At 41.5% G+C, this 24,595-nt stretch overlaps 1 protein-coding gene across 5 annotated transcripts in view; it reads right to left on the bottom strand.

Moving 5' to 3' along the window:
• ASAP2 (ArfGAP with SH3 domain, ankyrin repeat and PH domain 2) overlaps positions 1-24,595 on the bottom strand; it is a 222,061-nt gene that overhangs the window by 57,276 nt on the left and 140,190 nt on the right. For all 5 annotated transcript variants that reach the window (XM_064295011.1, XM_064295012.1, XM_064295014.1 and 2 more), the window contains 4 exons: positions 14,333-14,408; positions 13,948-14,034; positions 1,366-1,469; positions 1,199-1,268 (listed from right to left, as the gene is read on the bottom strand). In XM_064295011.1, the coding sequence (XP_064151081.1) occupies positions 1,199-1,268; positions 1,366-1,469; positions 13,948-14,034; positions 14,333-14,408 (337 nt within the window). The remainder of the gene's footprint in view (positions 1-1,198; positions 1,269-1,365; positions 1,470-13,947; positions 14,035-14,332; positions 14,409-24,595) is intronic.

Here is a 24,595-nt window from a genome sequence, read left to right as displayed (position 1 = left end):
GGTTTTACTGTTTTCTTGCTCATAAGTACCGGGAAGGGCTGCTTCCCTGGAACCCACTTTGAGCAATAGCCTTTTTATAAGTGTCTGACAAGCCAGTCTGTGCTCCCCATACAGTTGTGCCTTTCATCAGGAAGGGAAACACTCACAATGTCTCAAAAATGAACTCACACTCAACAATGTCTACTAGCCCACATGGTTTTCACCAAATCCTCTCATACCAGGTGAGGTGATAATATGCCTAATGCCACTGTGGAAAAGAACACTGTGGTGTGAATAAAGGGCTATGTTTGTAACTGTGATTAAAATTCCCAGCGCCTGAAAGCTAGATTAGTAAATAATTTTACTCTGACTGGTTTATTTAATAGGCTCAACACACCATGGCCCAAGGCTAGGGTTTGTGGGCTCAATTTTCTTGCATGGGCTCTTACACACAAGATGAGAGAACAAGGACTTCATTAAGGCTGGGCACAGTAAAATTCAATAAAATTACTGAAATCTGTTTTCTTCAATTTCCGATTCCCTAAGTCCTGACCACTTAAACTTTTTCTCCTTAAGGGAACAGGGAGGTCCAAGGGGAAAGTAGAAATCTTCCCAAGTAAGATGCTAAATTTCCAGAGACACACATAGCTGGGGGAGCAGTGTGTTGTTTTTCTTAAAGACAACCTGTCTTCTTAAAGACAACACGGCTCATCAATTATCCTGACCATGCTGGGTAGTGAAAGACAACAAGACTCTCTATGGATAGAAAAGCATAAACGGGGTGCCCATGTGCCAAATCAAGAATGAATCCAGACAAGCTTTCCTCAATAGGGAAATCCTTTAAAATGCATACTTAATACCTTAAGTAAACACGTCATTTAAAAATACATATACAAAAACCAGTTGCCATGAAGTTGATTCCAACTCATGACCACACCATGCCCATCACAGTAGAACTATGCTCCATACAGTTTTCAGAGACTGATTTTTTGGAAGTAGATCTCCAGGCCTTTCTTCTGAGGCACCTCTAGGTAGAACTGTCAACTTTTCAGTTAGCAGCCAAATGGGTTAACCATTTGCATCACCCAGGGACTCCAAACATACATATGACAACATGTAAATATACAAACATATAGCAACTCACTTCATTAAATCCCCTTACACACACACACACACCCCATTCTTATCTCACTATAACAAAACAAAAGAGAATACTTACAGTACCATGGGATATGGTCAGAAAACCATTTTTAACAGAACATTTCCTTTTCTGCCACACTTTTCGGATCCTTAGGGATGAACAACAACCAAGTAAGAGTTTAGAAACTTTGTACACATGAGATAACGAACACAAAATTTAAACTCTAGTGCCACCATTTTACGTACCCATCACTTTTCTTATAGAGGTTACCATTCCGTTCTGTTCCATGTTCTTTGTTTCCCTGAGGCTGATGTAAGCTATAGGCTGTACTTTGGCGAATTTGTGAATCCTAAAAAATGGTCAAGAAGTTATTTTTAACCATGCCCTGATCCAGTAAGGAAACATACGCCTTACATAAACAAAAAGCAGTAAATATATAAATTTCTCCTTCTCACCACACCAAAGAGGGACATAAAATTCGTATCTAGAACTAATAAATGTCATTTTCAGGCTGGAGGAAGAAATAACAAAAATCAATATCCCCAAAACTAACAGACCACAACTACCATGGCCTCCACCAGACTGAGCCCCGAACAACTAGAGGGTGCCCAGCTACTACCACCGGCTATTCTGACAGAGATCACAACAGAGGGTCCTGGACAGTGCTGGAGAAAAATGTAGAACAAAATTCTAACTGACAAAAAAAGACCAGACTTACTAGTCTGACAGAGACTGGAGACTACGGCCCTCAGACACCCTTTTAACTCAGAACTGAAGTCACCCTTCACCAAAGATTACACAGGTCTATAAAACAAACAATAACACACCTGAGGAATATGCTTCTTAGCTCAACCATGGAAATGAAACCCAATGGGCAACACCCGCCCAAAAGCAAAGATAAGAAGGCAGAAGAGACAGGAAAACAGGTGAACGGAAACATGGAACCCAGGGTGGAGAAGCAGTGAGTGTTGACACAAAACAATTTGTGCATCAATTGTTGAATGACAAACTAATTTGCTCTGTCAACTTCCACTTAAAGCACAATAAAAGAAAATAAAAATCAGTATCCCCAAACTTGCCTGAAGAATGAGCCATTTGGAAGTCACAAAGCTTTACTTAATCATGAGCATTAGGTCCCTGATAATGGCAAGAAGCTCCTAATACGGCAAAAGCAGTCCTCAAGAAGGAAGGGAATGTGATATGGTAGAAAGACTAAGAGTTTCCAAGAAGAAAAAATAAAAAAAGAATTCTATATTCTACCTCTAACTATAGGCAAGTTACTTAAACTCTCTGCCTCAGTTTCCTGAACCATAAAACAGGAATATATCACTCAGTAAGGGCAGTGAATGAAAGTAAGGACTGAGTAAGATCAGCTGTGTAAGTACCTGTTAAATAACAGGGGTGCAACAAATACTCATTATCTAATGCTGTCAAGCTCGGGTAGGGACAGCTGTGGCAGGGAACCCCACTGCTTCAGAGTGTCAGTTACAGAAAGACCCAACCCTTGGTCAGCTGAGAATCTGGCTGAGTTCACCAAGATAGCAAACTCCAATCTATAAGCTTCTTGAAGACAAAGACCATCAAAGAATTCCCAGGGCATAAGCCCAGTATCTGGCATTCGACTGGTACTCACTTGGCAGTTAACAAATGCTATTAGAAGTCCTGAGCCAAGAGCAGAAAGGGGCTACCAGTGCTGGCAGCTGGAAATTCTGGCAGACATAAAGGAAACGAGGGGGAGCAAGATATGAACAGACACTTCACAGATCATACAGGCAATCTGCCTTCTATCTGCCTTTTTTTATCAAGAAACTCTGATCCAGTTCACTTCGTAACAAAAGAAACACAGACACAATGAAATCAAGTGACTTGGTCATGGTGCAGAGCTTGTTCAACCCAGAGCAGAAAGGACAACTTCATTGTGCCTCGCATTCTAAGGCTCCTTCCATTATACCATGTTGCCTCATCAATGCCTATCCTAAAAGACTAAAGTCAGCTTCATCTCTACCATCAAGAAGCTGACCATCATTGGGGAAAGTAAACACAAAGCCAAAAATGAAAGAACTAACACATGAAAATCAATGTGATTCAAACTGAGACTACAGTATTCAAGGAGTGAATAGTCAAATGGGGAAAATCACAGGAGTTTGGAAGAAGTTTCAAAGGTGAAGGCAAGAACCAGTGGAGAATAAGAGGACACTCAAGGCAAAGGAAAAGGCACATGTAAGACAAGGAGAGGGGAAAGAGAAAGCTGTGGTGGTTGACTGAATTGGTTGAAATGGAGGGTTTATGCAGAGAAATAAAAAAAAATATTCAGCTAAGATAAAGTGGGTCAGGTGGTAGAAAGTCAGGCTGAGGTCAGAGTTTAGACTTTGTTCGAAACCAACCATGAGCTACTTGTTCCTGACAGTTTGGAAAAAAAAAAAAAAAAAAATTTATCCCAAGAGCTATGCAGAAGATGAATCATCCTAAAAAGAATCTGGAGTCTGGAGAACCAAAAAGAAGGCTGTGTGGGTAATCCCTGCACAAGGTACAGATCTTTGGGAGGGTCAGAGGTGTTTAATCTTCTGAGGCCACAGATTTCCATTTGGGGTCATTTACCACTTGCTTGGAAAAATGCCCGTTACATAAAACTTTCATGTATTATTGGGAGTGGCATTAGACACCCTGAAGCTAAGAGCCTCTAGTTGGGGCAGAAAGAACTGGCAAGCTCTGGTGAAGCCCTGGAGTTGAAATGGGTGAAAGAAAAATGGAAAACACAACTACTGCCAGCCCAAGCTGGAAGGACTAGAACTGTAGGGACAACAACAATAAAAACAGGAACATGGAGGAAAGGTACGCTTCATAAGGCAGTAAGATGGGATAGAAAGGGGGAAAGAGAGAGGGGGAAGGAGAAAGGAAGGGAGGGAGGGAGAGAGGGAGGGAGACTGATCGAGACCTTTCGTATTTTGTAGGTCAATAAACACTTCTTGACTGACCACATTTAAAGTTGGGATATCCTATAGCTAACAGGAGACATGAATCCTTGAAAATCATCCCATTGTCCCTTCCAGTATCCCCGTTATTCTGGATTCGGCCTCCTTTACTTGACTTAGTATTTCTAGATGTCTTTTTCCACCTTGAGCAAACACCCAACAGCAAAGACTTTTTTAAAAATTGAGACATAACTCACATACCATAAAATTCACCTTATTAAACTGTACAATTCAGGGTTTTAGAATATTTATAAAACTGTGCAACCATTATCACAATAAATTTTAGAACATTTTCACCAACCCCAAAATATACCATATATCCATTAAAAGTTATTCCCCATTTTTCCTTCCCTCTAACCCCTGGCAACCACTAATCTACTTTCAGTCTACAGGTATGCCTATTCTGGACATTTCACATAAATTGGATCATACAATATGGGCTTTTTGGGCCTGGTTTATCTCACTTAGCACAATGTTTTCAAGGCTCATCTACGTTTTAGCGTGTATCAATACGTCATTCTTTTTATGGCTGAATAATATTCCACTGCATGGGTATATCGCATTTTGTTAATCCATTCATCAGTTGATGGATATCTGGCTTATTTCCACTTTTTATCTATTATGGATAATGCTGCTGTGAACATTTGTGTACAAGTCTTTATGTGACCATGTTTTTGTACCTCTTTGGTGTACACCTAGCGGTGGAATTGCTGGATCAAATAATAACTCTATATTTAGCCTTTTGGAGAACTGCCAGGCTGTTTTCCACCAGCATTTTTATATTTTACATTCCCATCAGCTGTGTATGAGGGTTCCATTTTCTCCATATCCTCACCAACACTTGATATCATCTGTCTTATTTCAGCCATCCTAAACCAAAAACCAACCCCAACCCATTGCTGTCAAGTCGATTCTGACACACAGTGACCCTATAGGACAGAGGAGAACTGCTTCATAGGGTTTCCAAGGAATAGCTGATGGATTCGAACTGTCGACCTGTTGGTTAGCAGCCAAGCTCTTAACCACTGTATCACCAGGACTCCTTTAGCCATCCTGGTGAGAATGAAGTAGTGTCTCACTGTGGTTTTTATTAACATTTCCCTGATGACTAATGATGCTGAGCGTTTTTTCATACGGGTAATGGCCACTTGAATATCTTCTTTGGTGAAATGTCTACTGAAATATTTTGCCCACTTTTTAACTGGGTTGTATGTCTTTTTATTGCTGAGCTATAAGTTCTTCATATATTCTGGATACTAGATTCTTATCATAGGTATAATTTGCCAATATTTTCTCCCATCTTATGGTTTGTCATTTCACTTTCCTGGTGGTGTCCTTTGAAACACAAAGTTTTTAATTTTTATGATGTTTAATCTATCTTTTTTTTCCTTTTGTCACTTGTGCCTCTGGCGTCATATCTAAGAAACCACTGCCTAATCCAAGGTAATACAGATTTACCCCATTTTTTTTTTTTTTGGAAGAGTTTTACAGTTTTAGCTCTTGTAATTATGTCTTTCATCCGTTTCGAGTTAATTTTTATATGTGGTATGAGGTAAGGGTTCAACTTCATTCTTTTGCTTGTGATACCCAGTTATCCCAGAATCATTTCTTGAAAAGACTATCCTTTCCCCGTTACTTGTCTTGGCGCCCTTGTCGAAATTCAACTGACGATAAAAGTAAGGGTTTATTTCTGAACTCGTAATTCTATTCCATTGATCTACATGTCTGTTTTTATGGCAGTACCATACTGTCCTGATTGCTGCAGCTTTGTATATGTTTTTAAATCAGAAAGTTTGAGTCTTCCAATTTTGTTCTTCTTTTTCAAGACTGTTTTTAGGTATTCTGGGCATTTTCATATTAATTTTAGGACCAGCTTGTCAATTTCTGCAAAAAGGCAGCTGGGATTTTGACAGAGATTGCATTGAATCTGCAGATCAGTATTAAGTCTTCTAATCCATGAGCATGGAATGTCTAGCACTGACTTTTTAAACTTTATAATACATATTAGAGAAATGCAAAGAAACACCTTTACCTGAACAAACAACAATGGGCTCAGGCAAACCATTATTAAACTGAAAACAGGCCCTGAGCAAGCTGACACAAAATGGGGAAAACAGTATCATTTTCCAGAGAGTCACCTAACAGCCATGCCTCTGGACAACCAGGGCAAACCTTATATTCATGGGATGAGGATGGACCCAGTTCCACATTCTCTCAAAATGGCAGTATGTCAGCACTAGAAATTTAGAGCAAACCAATTTTAAACACTGCTAGGAATAAACACAGTTAATAGAGGAGAAATGGAGAAATACAGCTCACCTATATGAATCTCTGTGAATGACTCAAATAAAACTGTCAAAAGACTAAACTGCATGACCAAGACATAAGCCTATTGATTTGGAAAGGAAAAAAAAATCTGCATAAAATAAGTGATGAAATCACAGGACAGCAGTGCTAAAAATGTTCATGCCAACCAAGCATATTAATCAGAATGATACACAGGTCAGATGAATAGGAATAAGGACACTCATCTTTTCAACAGAATCAGGTCCTATGCCAGAGGTTAAGAAAGAAATAACCTGTTTATTCTTTTCTTTAAACCTATATTTTCTTGAATTAATTTTTAAAAATTGTAGGCTAATCTGAACCCAACCTATCATGCAAAATTTTTAAATAAGAGGAATACCACCTTTTTACCATAAAATTGAACCTGCCTTAGAACACATTATTTCAGCATCCCCAAGGTGACTTCTAAGTGATTCAACAAAAAGTCTTCTTCACCTGTATAAAACTCCTGATTCAAGTGAAGGGATGATAAATGAAGTCAGCCCTTTCACATGACGAAGCCCTTCCATATGATTTTCAATTCGAACCAAAAAAACCCATTGCCATCAAGTCAATTCTTACTCATAGCAACCGTATAGGACTGAGTATAACTGCCCCCATAGGATTTCCAAGGAGCAGATGGTGGATTCAAACTGCCAACCTCTTGGTTAGCAGCCTGAGCTCTTAACCACTGCTCCAAAAGAAAAGAGCCTCTCTTTCTGGGAAGAAGAATTATCTAACATATAAAAGAGGCAACTGGCTAAAGCAGTCCACATTGCCCTGATTCTTGAAGACTCTCCAGTGTACCTTGCACTATCCCTAACAGAGTTGAGGATAACCCAAGACTTGATTGAGAAAGCCTTACCATGTATGTTTGAGGTACATAGGTTAAGTGGCATTTTATGGGACCTTGGAAGCTCTCATAAAACTCTATCAACAGCCATAGAGCCACTAACCTATTACATCTTGCAAGTTCTCAGGTCCCCCGCACTGTCCATGACCTTATGTTTTGTGTGAGCTAACACTGTTTTGTGTGCCCTTTGGGTCCTGCCAAGACAGAATCTGCCCAAATGTGCAAAGCCCTAATATGTGAAATCTTCAGGAAGGGCGGAAAAGGGCAATGTTGCATTTCTTAAACATACTATATACATGTTTATTCATAGCATGAAAAGCTTCCCTGAGGTATCTAAGGCTCTGAATATCACAGTTACAGTCATTCTCATCCAACATACCAAGCTACCAGTAAGAACCCTTCCAGACCACAGTTGAGCGTCTTACAATTGCCATGTGGCTATAGGAACCAATGAAGAAAAAGTGTGTGATCTCTGGTTGTGTGGTTGATATATAAGGAACAGAATAAACACTTAATAAAAACTTTTACACTTTGTCTTCTTCTTAGAAAGTCTGCATTCTGACAATTCTTGTGATCAATGAACTGCCAAAGACTCATCTCGTTGGATGCTTCAAGTTCTTCTGTCAAGTGAGGGCCGTGATGTCTAACACATTCACTATCTTCCAAAGGTATAACAGGTGTGTTTACTCACATGGACACAACTAAACTGGAGGCTTTGCCAAGCAAGTACTGAGCCATGTGGTAAGAACAGTGTTCTCCGATCTTCTTATCACCACCCGTGCTGTTTGTTTTGTGCCAGCAGGTCTATTCTGATTAATAGTGACCCCATTCTTCATTATTTCTGGGCAATTTTTAAAAAGATTCTGCCTGACACTACATAATAAAGCTGAAAGACAGCAGGCTCGAAGTAGAACAGATCAGGGTTCAAATCCTATCTCTGGCACTACTGAGTGACCTCCAGCAAGTGCATTTATCTTCCTATCTCAGTCTCCAGTTGTAAATGTGGGATAAGACTACCCTGTAAGGCTGTCATACGGAAAAATGTTGGCAAGTAAGAAATCCCATGCCCACAGCATGAGGGGCAAGGTGGAAAAGCACTGGTACAGGACTAGAAAGAGGGAGGTGGGTGAGCCTAAAAGGCCTGGGTTAGGAGCAAGGGGATTGGCTAGAACTGGGTTGCCGTTGTCGTTAGTTGCTGTCAAGTCCATTCTGACTCATAGTGACCCCATGCGCAACAGAATGAAACACGTCCTGGCCCTGCGCCATCCTCACAGTTGTTGCTATGTTAGAGGCCATTGTTGCAGCCACTGTGTCAGTCCATCTTGTTGGAAGTCTTCATCTTTTTTGCTGACTCTCTTATGATTCAAGCATGATGCCTTTCTCCATGGACTGGTTCTCCTGATAACATGTCCAAAGTACATGAGATGAAGTCTCACCACTTGCTTCTAAGGAACATTCCAGCTGCACTTCTTCCAAGACATATTTGTTCATTCCTCTGGCAGTCCATGGTATATTCAAAATTCTTCGCCAACACCACAATTCAAAGGCATCAATTCTTCTTCAGTCTTCCTTATTCACCGTCCAGCTTTCACATGCATGTGAGGCAACTGAAAATTTACAGCTTGGGTCAGGTGCACCTTAGAGCTGGGTGTGACCACTCCTTAAGTCGGAATGGGGAAGAGGGCAAAAGTGGGAGCCAGAGGCATGAGGATAAGTTTCCAGAGGACAAGCCAACAACGGAGGGCTAAGTGGGCAGGACATATCAGAGACAATACCAACAGTAACAATACCATCTACTATTGTTCAACCACTGAGAATATAAACTCCACAAGAGGAGAATTCTGTCTCTTTTGCTTATTAGTGTATCTTCAGCATCCAGAAGCTCAGTATTTGTTGGATGAATGAATGAACGTGTCTATCAGGATAATGTGCTAAGTGCTTTACAGAAACTATCTTTTAAATCTCACAACAACTGTATGGGGTTAGCCAGTATCATTCCTATTTTACATATGAAAAGACCAAGGCATAGTGAGGTCAAGTAATTTGCCCAATGTCATACTCGTAGGAACCTGAAGACTTAGGGTCCAAACAGTAAGAACCACGCTCTTTCTGCTCTGTTAGACAGCTTCCCAGACAAATCTTCTGTTCCAATCAAAACTTGCCCAGTATCTCCACCTGCCAGAAGCCTAACTCCTACCTATTCTTCAAATTCTCAGCTCAGGCATCACAGTCTCTGGGAAGTCATTCCTAACACACCATCTGCCACCCTCACACTGGGGAGATGCTCCTTCTTGGAGCTGGTCTCCATTATAGCTCTCATCACACTGTATTCTCAATTACTTTTCTGTACCCACCCCCAGATTATGTGTCCCCTGAGAGGTGAGAGGTATGTTTATCCAATTCTGGTGTTTGTGCAGTGTCTGGCCTAGAATAACTGCTAAGAAAATGGCAGTTGAATGAGTGAATCGATGAACAAGTCTTCTACTGAGTCAGAAATGAAGACCAGGCCAAGCAAAATGGTAGCTGAATGATGAATCAATGAACAAGTCTTCCACTGAGTCAGAAATGAAGGCCAGGCCAGGCAAGCCAGGTGCTGGGCAGGAGAGGCAGGGAAGTCGACACCTGGCCAGAAACAATACCTGCATTTCAGACTAAGCTCAGATCTGGGCATGATAAGATACGCACATCCAGACCAGAAAAGCCAGAGTCAGCACAACACATCCTGCTAGTCACGGACACTTAAAAAAGGGGGAAGCAAAGCTGACAAGCAGAAGACCACACGTGCAATCTTTAAAATGAAAAAATCATGTGATTTCAGCACTTAGATCGACCAAGACCATACCCCACAGCCTGAATCCTGCCCCCAGCAGCTTAAGTCAGGTTCTCAACATCAAACAACAGAGAGAGAGCTCGCCAGGGAAGGCATTTTCTAGAGAATCCACCAGCACTGTAGCGGGATCTGTCCCACCAGAACTCTGCTGAAATGGACAAATGTGGGATGAGGGAGGCAGAAAAAGGGAAGGCTGACCGGGAGAAAGGCCAAGTGAAAATCAGCAGTACTTAAGGGTTTTAATGTTATGGAACAGATCTCTCCAAAAATCAAATTCTATAATGCATATATGGGTATTCATGGAACAATTCTTTCAACTCGTTGCTAAGTTTGAGTAGTTTTATACTAAAAGGAAGGAAAAATCAAACAGTGGTATCCTCTTTGCAGAAAGCAGAAAATATGAAGAACAAAATATGACTGTCAGTGATTCACAAGTGTGGGGGTACCCTGGGATCACAACGGTATAGTGTTGATACATAGCCACAGAATGACCAAAAAAAGCAGTTCAAAGCCACCATACTGTAATTGCCACATTCTTCACTGAGACCAAATGACCAATGTTTGGGATTTACAGGAAGAAAATAAGGAGCAGTGGCTCTTGCCAACCATCAGTGAACCTTCTTTGGGGCGCATTACCTAATTTTTATGAACTATAATTTTACTGTCAGAATTTTTAAATTGCTGAATAAAAACCATCAACATCTTCGGTTTTCTAAGTCACAGAAGACAATCCAACCGAAGGAAATGAGAGCTTAAACAATAAACATGTTCAAATGTTCAATTCTCTTTGTAATTACAGGGGCACGAGATAAAACCCCAGTCACAGCCCAAATCATAACAATTATTATTAAAAAAATATGTAAATTTTAATTTATACATTTGCTTATTACTTGTAATTGTGTTCCTAAAATGTCCAATTTACAGAATATCATAATCAAAAAGCAACACAGAGTATAATATACAGAAAATCCAACACATTCACAACTATGAGATTGGTGACTGTGGTCTTGGTGAGCAGCCAGTTGGGCATAAAAGAGGAGCAGTAAAGAAGGTTCATTTCCAACCTTGATGGTTATGAGGGAGGGAAGGGATGGGGATGGAAAAATACTAAACAGACAATAGGTAAGTGGTAACTTTGTCTAAGGGTAAGACAGTACAACAATACTGGAGAAGCCAGCGCAACCTGTATAAGGCAAAGTCATGGAAGGTCCATAGACACATCCAAACTCCCTGAGGGACTGAATTACTGGGCTGAGGGCTGTGAGGACCAAGGTCTCTGGGAACATCAAGCTCAAATGGCATAACATAGTTTATAATGTTCTACATTTTACTTTGGTTAGTAGCATCTGGGGTCTTAAAAGTCTGTGAGCGGCCATCTAGGATACTCTACTGGTCTCGCCTCTTCAGATGCAAGGAAAAATGAAGAAAACTAAAGATACAAAGGGAAGATTAGTCTCAAGGGCTAATGGACCACATCTGCCATGGCCTCCACCAGACTGAGTCCAACACCACTGACTGCTCTGACAAGGATCATAACAGAGGATCCTGGACAGAGCTGGGGAAAAATGTACAACAAAATTCTAACCAAAAAAGAAAGATCAGACTTGCTGGCCTGACAGAGACTGGAGAAACCCTGAGAGTATGGCCCCCGGACACCCTTTGAGCTCAGTAAAGAAGTCACTCCAGAGGTTCACCCTTTAGCCAAAGACTGGACAGGCCCATAAAACAAAACGAGACTGAAGGGGCATACAAACCTAGTGGCAGGGACTAAAAGGCAGAGGGGATAGGAAAGCTGGTAATAGGGAACCCAGGGTTGAGGAGGGAGAATGTTGACATGCCGTGGGGTTGTTAACCAATGTCATAAAACAATACGTGTACTAACTGTTTAATGAGAAACTAGTTTGTTCTGTAAACCTTCATCTAATGAACAATAAAAAAAATTTTTTAAAAAGAAGATTCATTTGACCCCTGTGTGCAATCTGGGTTAAGATGGGCTGGTCGATAATAATCACAAAAACAACAAACCATAAAAGACCTCTGTTCTGTGTTGGTAAATTTTTTATACTTTTCTGCAAAGCTATAAATAACCAGCTCCTGACAACAGCGAGCTTTCCCAAACCTCCTAATTCTACATAGCCAAAGCAAACACAGACCTTGCCCTGTGCCCAGAGGACTACTTAAAACTCCAGCATTTGCTGTGCCTTATTTAAACCTGGAACTCTGCTTCACCAATTTGATTTGGATTCTATGATAAAAACTGCTCTCAACCATGACCAGTCAATGCACTGGCTGGCACTCTACCACCCAAGCCTGGCACTACCTCTTCTATAGTTACAGTTAGGCTACTGTTTTCTCCATACTCCAAATCCTTTTTCCTTTTCTCTGCTTATATTCCAGATTTGGGAATCTCAAACCTGTCAGGATCCATATTCTCTAAACTGGGAAGAAGTCAATGTGTTGCAGGTCATTTTTAGCATTACATATAACCTCAACCTGTCCATCTTTCACTTAGCTGATCCACGTTTGCCAAGAGTCTACTAAGCGAGAGTCATGGCCCTAGAGTGTGATGGCAGGAGAGGCACAGAGGGCAGGAGGGCATCCCCAAGCTGCTCAGAGCTAAGCCGGACAAAAACATCTGCAGACCTCATGATGGAGGCAAGAATCGAAAGAGGAATACACTGTGATTGAAATAAGTCTTTTAAACAGAAAGTGCTATATGAACTCAGATCACTGTAGGCTAGGGTGATCAGAGGTAGGGCTTAAGATGGACCAGGAGGATGTGTGGAATTCAAGCATGCAGTGAAGGAGGGCGGGTAGGGAGATGCTTCCTCTTCACGAAGAGGCAACAGCTAAAGCGTAAACTATAAACATGGAAAGCTTCCATTTTACTAATATTCGTATGTTCAAAATTTTTAGTTTTTACTGAAATCTGCTGCTATTGAAAGAATAAAATTAAAAACACGACTAGTCATGCACATATGATGAAGAGATATCTGTTTTTTTACATTTACGATGAAAGCATGCAAAATTCTCCAATTTATTAAAATATGAACTACTTACTCTCCTAGACTTCGGTCACAAAAGGTAAATGCATTTGGGAGGAAAACAACAATATTCAGTTACAGTATAAGAACTTATAGTAGGACACACCAAACTGCCCAGGGTGAATTTTACGCTCTGCCAAATAGTTTAATAGCTACTAGATACACATTTCAACACATTCCTTTATTGACAAAGAGGTACCCTTATGTTTTAATATTCATATTGTAATACCCACACCATAACTAATGTATCCTAAAATGACCTTAAAAATTTACCTTATAATAGTTCGTTTTTTTTTTTTAATGAGCCCCCAAAACACAAATTATCACTGCTGCTGCGTTAGCATGCTGAGAACTCATGAAATGAAAGAGATGATGCAAAACGAAACGAAACAAAAAAAACCCTAAGGCTTTCTGACCCATCGGAAAGCAGCAGTGAGAGAACCTAAGTCTGTACATCTTATAGAGCCTACAACCTCATAGACTCAGGTGGTCACCTGTTATGTGTCTTAGGCCCTGACATGTATCAGGTCAGGGAAACCACAAGGTTCCAGGAACAAAATAGCATTAAAAAAAAGTGCTCCATGTGAGACAGACATTAAGAGTTACTCATCTAGCAACTGATAGGGCAGAAAGGTTCATATACTCTCTCCTTCAGGAAATAAACATATTTTGAAAGATGGTTTTATAAAACCCAGAGTGAACTGTGAACACCTAGAAGATAAGGATTTTACATTCCTCTGTTCCCAAAGTGTTCTGAGACACAAGTATAAAATAAGGAATCTTTCAAATTTAAAACCCCTCACCTCTTTCTGTTCTACTTGCAATGCTGATTTTAAAATATCTCGAAGCTGTATCAACTGCCTTCTTTCTTCATCCTGGGCCTGTTTGATCTTTAAAAAACAAACAGAGGAGAGAAGGTAAGACTGAGGTGACAGTGAAATGCTGGAATTCACAGGGCATTTTCCACAGAAATGCAACAAACAACTCCCTCACTAGCTTAAACCTTCACTCCAATCAAGACAGTTGAAGGGTGGGAGCTCCACCACCGTGCTCATGTGGCACTAGAGGGCTATTGGTTTCTGGGTAGCACAGCACACAAACATCAAACCACATGGAAGCAATATTTCAGCGAAAATGTCTGCTGCATAAAAACTGCTTCGGCACCAACGTGGGAGGGAAGCTACTTACAGTGTGAAGATCTGTTGAAAGTGTTTCAATGGAAGGTTTGAGGTTTTCAACTGCTTTCAGTCCATCCTGGAAAAAACTAGGGATAAAAAAAAAAAGAAGCAACACAGATTGTACTTCATTAAGGAGAAAACGATTCTGTTAGATGGAGAAAAAAAACTTCAAAGGAAAGTGGACTGGTTATGTAATTCCTAAGGGAAAAGACAGTAGGAACAGAGCCTTAAAAATACCAGGCAAACCAAGAGTAAAATAACACTTAAAGTTAGGAGACGAGAATGGAAAAGGAACTCCAGTAAGCCTAAGTATTTGTGATTCTTCTTGACCCACATAAAATGAGACCTAAATTTTCAACTTATAATGAGAAACAGGATTCTACTGCTGACCGGCAGCAAGGACTGGCTTAGTTCAGGGGTCTCCTGTGTATCCAAATGGAGAAGTCTGAGGCCAGAAAGGACATGGTGTGAAAACAAAGAGTAAGACACTAAGAAATGTCCTCGACAGGCGATGGAGAGGTAGAAATGAGAAGGAATGCAGGAAAAAAAAAAAAAAGGGAGCAATTTTGATGTGCATGAATGGCCAAGCTCCGTCCGCAGAGTAGGCAAATGTAGTTGAAGAGCTGGAGATCAAATATCAAAAGGAATCCTTTTTTTTTTAAGCTCAGAACTCAATGCTTGTGAAATCATTTATAACAAGTGATTCAGGAAATACAGCTGGCAACAGAAGCTAGGCGAGTTTTTGTGCGGCAGCAGCAGCAGGCCTGCATTCAGCGCTGCCTTGGAGCCTGTTATGGATAAAGCTTTTCAGCAAAGACACAAAGAAAGGCTTCCCACTGCGCTGAGGATAAAGTTCAAAACCTGTACCAAGGCCCATAATGCCCTGTGATCTGACCCCTGCCTATGCCTCCAGGCTTATTTCACATGTCTGCCCCCTTCATTCACGTGCACTTCATTCTTAGGTTCCAGACTCCAGCTGCCTCCCTTCTCCATTTGCCACCAAGTTCCTCCTGCATCAGCTCTGCATGTGCTGTTTCTCTCCCTAAAGCATTCTCCCTGAAGCATATCCGTTTCACCTGGCCCACTCCCTCTTCAAGTTTCCAGTTAATGATCACCTCCTTAGTGAAGCCTTCCATGACCCCTACTTTAAATCAGGTCTCCTTGCAATATTCTCTCAGAGCACTTGGTATTTTTGCTTCAAAACACTTTGACGAATAGCAAGTATGTATTCGTTAGTGTTTATCTAAAATATAATTCACCCATCAGATGTGACATTCCAGCAGAGTAAGGACAAGATACCCACGAAGCCTGGCACATCTTAAGCACACAATATCTGCTGAATGAAGGAAGAATTTACTGAAGGAAGGAGAGTTATCAACTTCTGTCAGTTTACTGGGTACCAAGGAGACTATCTTCAAAAAGTGACCTGGGTCTCACAGGTGTTCATGTGCAGTGATGTTCATTTCTTTTAAACTAAGCAATGGCCTTTTAAACCAAGCAATTGGACTTTCCCCATATCAAGTGTGTCATAAACAGGTGGGGCTGTGAAAACAATGCAGTGTGGTACTTAATATGATAATTCCCAGGAGAAGGAAAAACTCATTGCCTGATTTCAGCTCACAGTGATCCTACAGGAGAGATCAGAATTGAGCAGAACTGCCCCATAGGGTTTTCAAGGAGCTGCTGGTGGATTTGAATTGCTGACCTTTTGGTTAGCAGCCAAACACTTAATCACTGTGCCACAGGGCTCCAAGGAGGAGGAAAGGGGAAAACATACATACATAGGGTATGGGTTATGAACCCTTAATAGCTGCTTATTAGGAGTCATGGAGGCTGGACTATTAGAATATTTTTACCTTCACATATGCATAATACTTTACGTTGTTATTCCTACATCTTACCTTTTTTTTTTTTCTCTTGAATATAGACTATCCTCTGGTTTAACAATTATGTCAGAGTTATAATTATTTATCCACATGGCTGTTTCCACTGTGGCCCCCTCAAGGGCAGGAATACTATGTTTTACTCATCTCCGCACCTTTCACTCCCAGCAGAGTGGCCAGCACACAGTAGATGCTCCTTTTGAATTGAAGAGGAAATTTAGAAGCCCAGCTGCAGAAATGCAAGAGTGAGAAACTGCGCTTTTCCCCTCTTGCCCTGAATTCTTGTGGTTCTCATGTTTTATTAACATTTTTTCTTTATGTAAGTATTTTCTTAATCACTTCAAATTCTTGTAAAATTGGGAGGAAAGGGAGAGAGGTAAAAGGCTGGGGGGGGGGGCGGAGACAGCAAGAGAGGTAGTTTGGGATGTTGTTGTTAGCTGCTGTCCAGTCGATTCCAGCCCATGGCGACCCCGTGTGTGCAGGAGCAGAACTGCTCCACAGGGTTTCCAAGGCTGCGACCTTTTGGAAGCAGATCTGTCTCCCGAGGTGCCTCTGGGTGGGTTCAAACCACCCCTTCTCTAATAGCTGAGCGCGGAATCATTTGCACCACCCAGAGGAACACAGTTCTAGGATGTTGTGTCGTTATTAGGTGCCATTGATTCTGACTCATAGTGAGCCCACAGGACAGAGCACAACTGCCCCATAGGGTTGTCTAGGCTGTAATCTTTACAGAAGCAGATCACTAAGTCTTTCTCCTGTGGAACTGCTGGGTGGGTTTGAGCCACCAACCTTTCGGGTAGTGGCCAAGAGCTTACCTGTTGCACCACCAGGGCTCCTAGATCTATGCTGGGCATAAAAAATACCACAGATGAAGACAGAAATGCTCCTGGGGAAAGGGAACGCCTATACAGCTCTAAGAATCTTTGCAACCTGGCAACTCTCCCTCTGGTGAGAGAGAGCCCTGTAGGGGAGCCAAGTGCTCAGAGACGTGTCTGTTCTCACAGACGTTATTCCCAGAGGGCCACTGGACCGTGTGCTTGGAATGATAATAAAAATTTGGGTTTTATCTTTTTAATATCACTAGAAAACATCCACCCGCTTATTTTCATAATTCCTCTGTATGTACCCTCTTTATTTAGGCATGTTTTGGTGCCGAGAGATAACTTCAAAAGGAAACCAACCCTGGCATTAGGGAAAGCAAAAAAAGGGAGTACGGTCACTGTGCTTCACTATTATCACTGTGACATTCCTAAGGACAAACACCTGGAAAATTTTTCTGAACCCTTTGGTGGCCCAACTATTTTCTGCTTTGAATTTTTTATTGATGCCATGTGTTTTCATTAATGGAAACAGGCTGAATCATTGAGTGTGCCTGAATTTTTGGTAGGTAGTATGGATTTTCTTTCCTCGTCCCTTCCCATAAGCCTACTCCAAATGTTTAGTGGTACATATTAAGTACCACCAATTATACCACAGAGTCCCCACTGAGGTCTGTTGGTACATATGTGTAACAAATAAAAATGTTCAACATTTCTATTTTATTCTACCCAAAATTCAGACACCTCATACAATACCCTGTAAAAACAGTAATTTGTGGCACACGCCCGTTTCTTTGGTTTCAAATAGCCATAAAGGCCCCTGCCTTGCAGCAGCATGCACTGTCAGTGGGAAAGCAGTTTCCCAATAAACCCCAGAGGCTGAAAAAGTTCATGGTCACTGTATGTACCATCAGGCATGAAAGTGCTAAGTTGAACCCATTAACATTTTCCCAAGCTTTATAAACTTTTACCATCAACATTACCAAATATCAAATTTTGGTTTTTTTTAAACATTTTCTACTCTACCTGACCAATTTCTCAAGCCCTTAAAATATAACCTGATGCCATCTATTCCATTCTGACTCATGATGGCTCCATGTGCTTCAAGTAAACTGCTCCAGAGGGTTTTCAAGGGAAGTAGATTGCCAGGCCTTACTTCTGCAGCACCGCTTGATGGATGTGAACTGCCAACCTTCCGGTCAATAGCTGAATGTGAACTGTGTGTGCCACCCAGGGAGCTTTAAAATAAAATCACTTGGATTCATCAGGTTCCTGAGTGGCACAAATGGTTTGCTCTTGCAACTACTAACCAAAGGTTGGCAGTTCAAACCCACCCCACATTACCATGGAAGAAAGGCCCAGTGGTCTGCTTCCATAAAGATTAAAAAAATAAAAAATAAATAAAGATTACAGCCAATAAAAGTCTATGGAGCAGTTCTACTCCTGTAACACATGGGGTTAGGGTTACCAAGATTTGAAACTGACTCAACAACAACAGGTTTGTTTTTGTTTGTTTAAATTCATACTTCAAGTTCCTACTAAGACCCTTGATGGTTAAGGTTGTGTGTCAACTTGGCTGGGCCATGACTCTCAGTGGTCTGACAGTCGTAAGATGTGGTGATGATGAGATCTGATACAATGGGACCACCTCCATGATGGGACCTGCTGCAAGTAGCCAGTCAGTTGGAAGGGAGTTGCCTGAGGTGTGCGAGCTGCATTAAGTATAAGTGGACATTCTGGCAAGGCTTGGGGTGTTTTTGCTCGCACTGGATTCTGTTTGTCTGACCTCCGGTTCTTGGGACTTGAGCTAGCAGCTTACCTGCAGTCTTGCCTGGTGATCTTGGGATTCATCAATCGTAACAACCTGTGAGCAAGAGCCCTGCTGTCTGACCTTCAGGTCTTGGGTTTGCTAGCCCCTATGGCCACGTGAATCAGGAGAAGTCTCTATTGTTACCCATGGATTTGGTACATTTTGGCCTCTACAACTGCGTGAGCCATTTCCTTGATATAAATCTCTCTCTCTTCTCTAGAGAACTCAGCCTAAGATGGATCCCTTCCCAAGCATGGGTGGCCTCTCCCTCTCTGGACTCCCATGGCACTTTGCTCAGTCCTTTCTTACAGCTTTTAAACCACCGCACACCACACAGGCATCTGCTGACCAATCTGCCTGTCTACAGCTATCCATCCTCTCACCACAGTGTAAGCTTCCCCAGGGTGCCTGGGCCCATGTCTCATTCAACTCTGTATTCCAAGTCTGTCAAGCAACCACTGGTCATAGTGGTTCTCAGCACATATTTGCTCAAAGAATAAATACAGTCAACACTAACTCTCCTTACTGCTTTTTTTTGTTTTGTTTTATGGTTTAAAGACTGCCCTATTCAATCCTCATCAGCAAAAACTAATAAAACAAATTTTCAAGATCATTCAGGAACTACATAGCGATACAAATTTTTTCCTTAAATGAAAGAACAAACATGACGTGTTCAAGAACACTTAAAGCAAAAAATGAGAAAAAAGCAAAATAATGCATACCTACATAATTTTTGGAGTCCCTGAATGATGCAAACGGTTAATGTGTTCAGCTACTAATGGAAAGTTTGAAGGTTCAAATCCACCCAGAGGTGCCCCAGAAGAAAGGCCTGGTGATCCAGTTCAGGAAAAAAAAAAAAATCCAGCTACTGAAAACCCTACAGAGTACAGTTCTACTCTGACACACATGGGGTCACCAGGAGTCAGAATCGACGAGACAGTAACCGGAAGAAGAGGAAGCAGTTTTAAGGATTGCCACCCAAGCAAGATTCCTAGAACCCAGTTTACACAAAGCGGCCTCTTCACAACTACAGAGAACAAGTGAGTATCTCCCTAAAGGCGCTGGCTGAGCAGGTGTGCCTCTGCTCATCAGGGCACAGCATCCACCAAGCAGAAATGTGCTTTTGGGGGTGAGAAGTGGAGACTGGATGTTAAGTGAGGGAATGCAGACACACACATGGCCACGAGCTTTTTTTGTCTAATGGCTGCCACTCAGGCTCATGTTTTATCCCAAAAAAATATGAATAAAAAGAGTCCAAGCTGTTCAAATAATTTGAAGAGCATGTGGTATATGTATTCGCTCATCCTTTTAAAAGGTTACTGAGCTTATGCCCATAAAAGGCCAACTACTTCGCTCTTCCACAAGTGGTCTGTTGCTACCCAACTGATCAGTTTGGGCAAAATAAAAGGAAAAAAAAAAGGAAATCCCAGAATAGCATCTTAGAAATAAAATATCAGCAAGGAAGCAACCCACTTCCTAAATGGCCTCACATACGGTTACATGGATAGGAACTGAAAAAGTACTTTGCATGTTAATCACAAGGTTGGGATTTTGAGTCTCTGTAAAATAATTTCATCTTGAATATTCTACAAACAAGGGCTCTTTCTCCAACCTCTGAGACAGTTTTCCAAGTGTGGAGCTCTTCATTTAACCTAGATGAATCACTCTACACATCTTCCTTTGCTGTTTGACCTTAACCGCTTTAGACATGCAAGGTCATCAGAGGCTGATTAAGAATTCCAAAGCAGACCTTGGTTCCACTCAATGGCACACTGACTTCTGCAAATATGTGCCAGGTAAATGCACCAGGCTCTGCAGATTAAAGCAAAGCAAAGCAAAAAACACAGTCCATTCCCTTACAGAGTCCTGTGGGAGACAAAGGCACAGGTACAGGGGGAACACAGAAGGAACAGAAGTCATTTCATCACTGGAAGACAAAAATGATGTCCAATTATATATGAGCTAGATCTTAGGGTTGGACAAAAGTTGGGGAGGAGGGCACAGAGGGAAAAGGAGGACAGAAAAAGAACAGTGTGTGCAGAGGCCCATCAGTGTGGGGACAGATGTGTTCACGGAAAGGTAGTAGACCACTGTGGCAATCAGACCTCCAAAACACTTCTCAGATCAGTCTGCTACCCTCCACCTCCACTGTCACCAGATGCCAAGACATAATCATCTCTGGTCTGCACTAGGACGGGAGCTGTCCACTAAGTGATCGTCCCACACCACTCTTGTCCCATTTGACTCCTTACCCACGGAGCACTTTGTTAAAACAGAAAGGGATTAGAGAAGCTTTTCCCACTACTCTATCTCATCACACTGTTTTGGTTTTTTTCCATAGCCATGTTTACTACCTAAAATTATTTTATATGTTTATTCATGTGCTCATCACTTTTCTCCCTCAACAGAACTGAAAGACCAGGGGGCTAAGAACTTTGTTTCTCTCCCCACCATATCATCAGAGCCTCAATAGTGCCTGGCACATAGTAGATCAACAAAGACGTATTGAATGAATTTCCTGCTTGAAACTTTTTGAGAGTTTCCCAACACACTTAGAATAAAACCTAAAACCTTTGAAATTCTAGCATCTGGTCCAGTATCTGACACATAGCACATACTCAATAAAAGTTTGTTGGATGAATGAGTGAAGGAGCCAGGGGTCTGTTTATATTGGTAGATGGGTATAGGGTCGCTATGAGTCGGAATCAACTCGACGGCACTCGGTTTGGTTGGTTTTGGATCAGGGCTAAACGGTGAGGATTAGGAAAGAAAACAAGGCTAAGAGGTGAGGGCCAGACTCTAAAGGACTAATGTATATGGAAGGAGACCTGGTGGAACAAGAGGTAAGCACTCAGCTGCAAAAGGTCCATGGTCCGAGCCCATCAGCTGCCCTGTGGGAGAAAAGACCTGGTGATCTGCTCGCATAAAAATTACAGCCTAGAAAACACTATAGGACAGTTCTACTCTGTCACATGGGATCAGTATGAGTCAAAACTGATTTGATGGCATCCAACAACAATGTATACGGCAAAGTTGAGTCCTTGAGGTAGTCCTTCAACAGGTAAGTTTCTCATTCTCTTCTACATACAGCCTCCTTTGCTTATCACTATCATTTGCCTCATAGAATAAATAATACACGAAAGCATTTTCTTAATTTAATGCATTGCATCAATACTATCTTCCTTCTCTTTTAACAAAAAACATCTGAGAATCATATGTTAGATCACACTAGTATGTTCCTCTTAAAAAAATAAAAGTAAAAACATATTTGATAATTATTATGGATTGAACTGTGTCCCCCCAAACTATGTGTTGGAAACCCTGGTGGCATAGTGGTTAAGAGCTACAGCTGCTAACCAAAAGGTCAGCAGTTCAAATCCACCAGGTGCTCCTTGGAAACCTACGGGGGCAGTTCTACTCTATCCTATAGGGTCGCTATGAGACAAGATCAACTCAACAGCAATGAGTTTGGGTTTTAAATCAGGTGTTGGAAGCCTAACCTCTATACCTGTGGGTGTAATTGCATTTGGGAACAGGGTTTTCTTTGTTATGTTAATGAGGTCATATCACTGTAGGGTGAGTCTTAAAGGTAATGACTTTTAAGACATAAAAAGGGCAAACTAGACACAGAGAGACACAAGCACAAATGAGGGAAACATAGATGCCATGTGGAGACCACCAAGGATCTACAGACACCAGGGCTACAGAAGCTGAGAGAAGTATCTCCCTTCAGAGCTGACAGAGAACCTTCTCCTAGAAACAGGATTTGGATTTGTTGCCTTCTGAAGTTTGAGAAAATAAATTTCTATTCTTGAAAACCACCCACTTGTAGTATTTCTGCTACAGCAGCACCAAGAAACGAAAACAATTAATTACTACAGATTTTTACAGTGTATGTTTGTGTTTAGGAGCCCTGGTGGCGTAGAGGTTAAAGCACTTGGCCACTAACTGAAAGGTAGGTGGATCGCACCCACCAGCCACTCTGCGGGAGAAAGACCTGGCGGTCTGCTTCCGTAAAGATTTACAGCCTTGGAAACCCTATGGGGCAGTTCTACTCTGTCCTATAGAGTTGCTATGAGTCAGAATTGATTCGACTGCAGTTTTTTTAAATAAATTTTTTGTCGTTCATTAGGACAAAGTTTACAGAGCAAATTAGTTTTCTGTTCAATACTTCGTACACAAAGTGGTCCATGACATTGATTCCATTCCCCACAATGTGCCTACCCTCTCCTCATTACTGTTCTAGGTTCCCTGTTTCCTTTCATCTGAATTGCTACCCTTCCTCCTTCTCATCTCTGCTTTTGGGCAAATGCTGCCCTTTTGATCTTATATAATAGATAAGTCCAAAAGAACACGTTCCTCTTGGGTGTTGTTTATTTTATGGGCTTGTCTACGGTTTGGCTTCAGTAACGACTTCAGTTCTATTTCAGAAGAGTGTCTTATGGCCACAGTCTCGGGGGTTCCTCCAGTCTCTATTAGACCAATAAGTCTAGTCTTTTTTGTGAATTTGATTTTTGTTCCACAATTTTTCTCCCACTTTGTCCAGGACCTTCTGTTGTGATCCCAATAACAGCGGTCAGTAGTGGTGGCTGGGCACTATCTAGTTCTTCTGATCTCAGACCGTGCTTCATGTGGTCCAACAGTCCTTTGGACTAATTGCTCCCTTGGGTCTTTGGTTTTCCTAAATGTCTTTTGCTCTGCATGGTAAGAAACTAATAGTTGTGTCTATGATGGCCACTCGCAAGCTTTTAAGACCCCAGACATTACTCACCAAAGTAAGATGCAGAATTCTGTCTTTATGTACTATGTTGTACCAACCGATGTAGATGTTCCCCAGGTCTATGGTCCTTCCCCCATGTGTCTGTCAGTTTGTCGTATTGTAGGGACTTGTGTGTTGCTGTGATGCTGGAAGCTATGCCACCGGTATTCAGATACCAGCAGGGTCACTCATGGAGGACAGGTTTCAGCTGACCTTCCAGACTAAGACAGACTAGGAAGAAGGACCCGGCGGTCAACTTCTGAAAAGCATTAGCCAGTGAAAACCTTATGAACAGCAGTGGAACATTGTCTGATATAGTGCTGGAAGGTGAGCCCCCCAGGTTGGAAGGCACTCAAAAGATGACTGGGGAAGAGCTGCCTCCTGAAAGTAGAGTCGACCTTAATGATGTGGATGGAGTAAAGCTTTCCGGACTTTCATTTGCTGATGTGGCATGACTCAAAATGAGAAGGAACAGCTGCAAACATCCATTAATAATCGGAACCTGGAATGTATGAAGTATGGATCTAGGAAAATTGGAAATCATCAAAAATGAAATGGAACGCATAAACATCAATATCCTAGGCATTAGTGAGCTGAAATGGACTGGTATTGGCCATTTTGCATTGGACAATCATAACAACAACATGGTCCTTCACCTTCAAGCCTAGGAACTTTGTCCCAGAAGGTGTTTGGTTATGTCTAAGAAGTTGCCCTGACTGTGGCAACTGTCTCTATTGATAAATAAGCATCACCTACAGTTATGTACACAGAAATATCCACCACCGAATCTGTATCTGCAAATTGGTATATATGTTCCTTTATACCCTCCCACACCTCCTGTCATATCTATCTTTCTATGTATCCACTCTTAAATTAGTGTTTGTTAATACTATTGTTGCAGGATTCTCTGTGCTACAGAAATTACCGTTGTTATCCTTTGTTCTTGCATTGTGTAGTGTTCCATTGTGTATATGCATCTTACATGGCTGCTTGCTAGCGTTTA

Source organism: Loxodonta africana, chromosome 12 (assembly GCF_030014295.1).
Source record: "Loxodonta africana isolate mLoxAfr1 chromosome 12, mLoxAfr1.hap2, whole genome shotgun sequence".
In the NCBI taxonomy this organism is placed as follows: domain Eukaryota; kingdom Metazoa; phylum Chordata; class Mammalia; order Proboscidea; family Elephantidae; genus Loxodonta; species Loxodonta africana.
The sequence above is the reverse complement of the archived record's forward strand: the minus strand, read 5'-3'. Positions and strand labels throughout refer to the sequence as shown.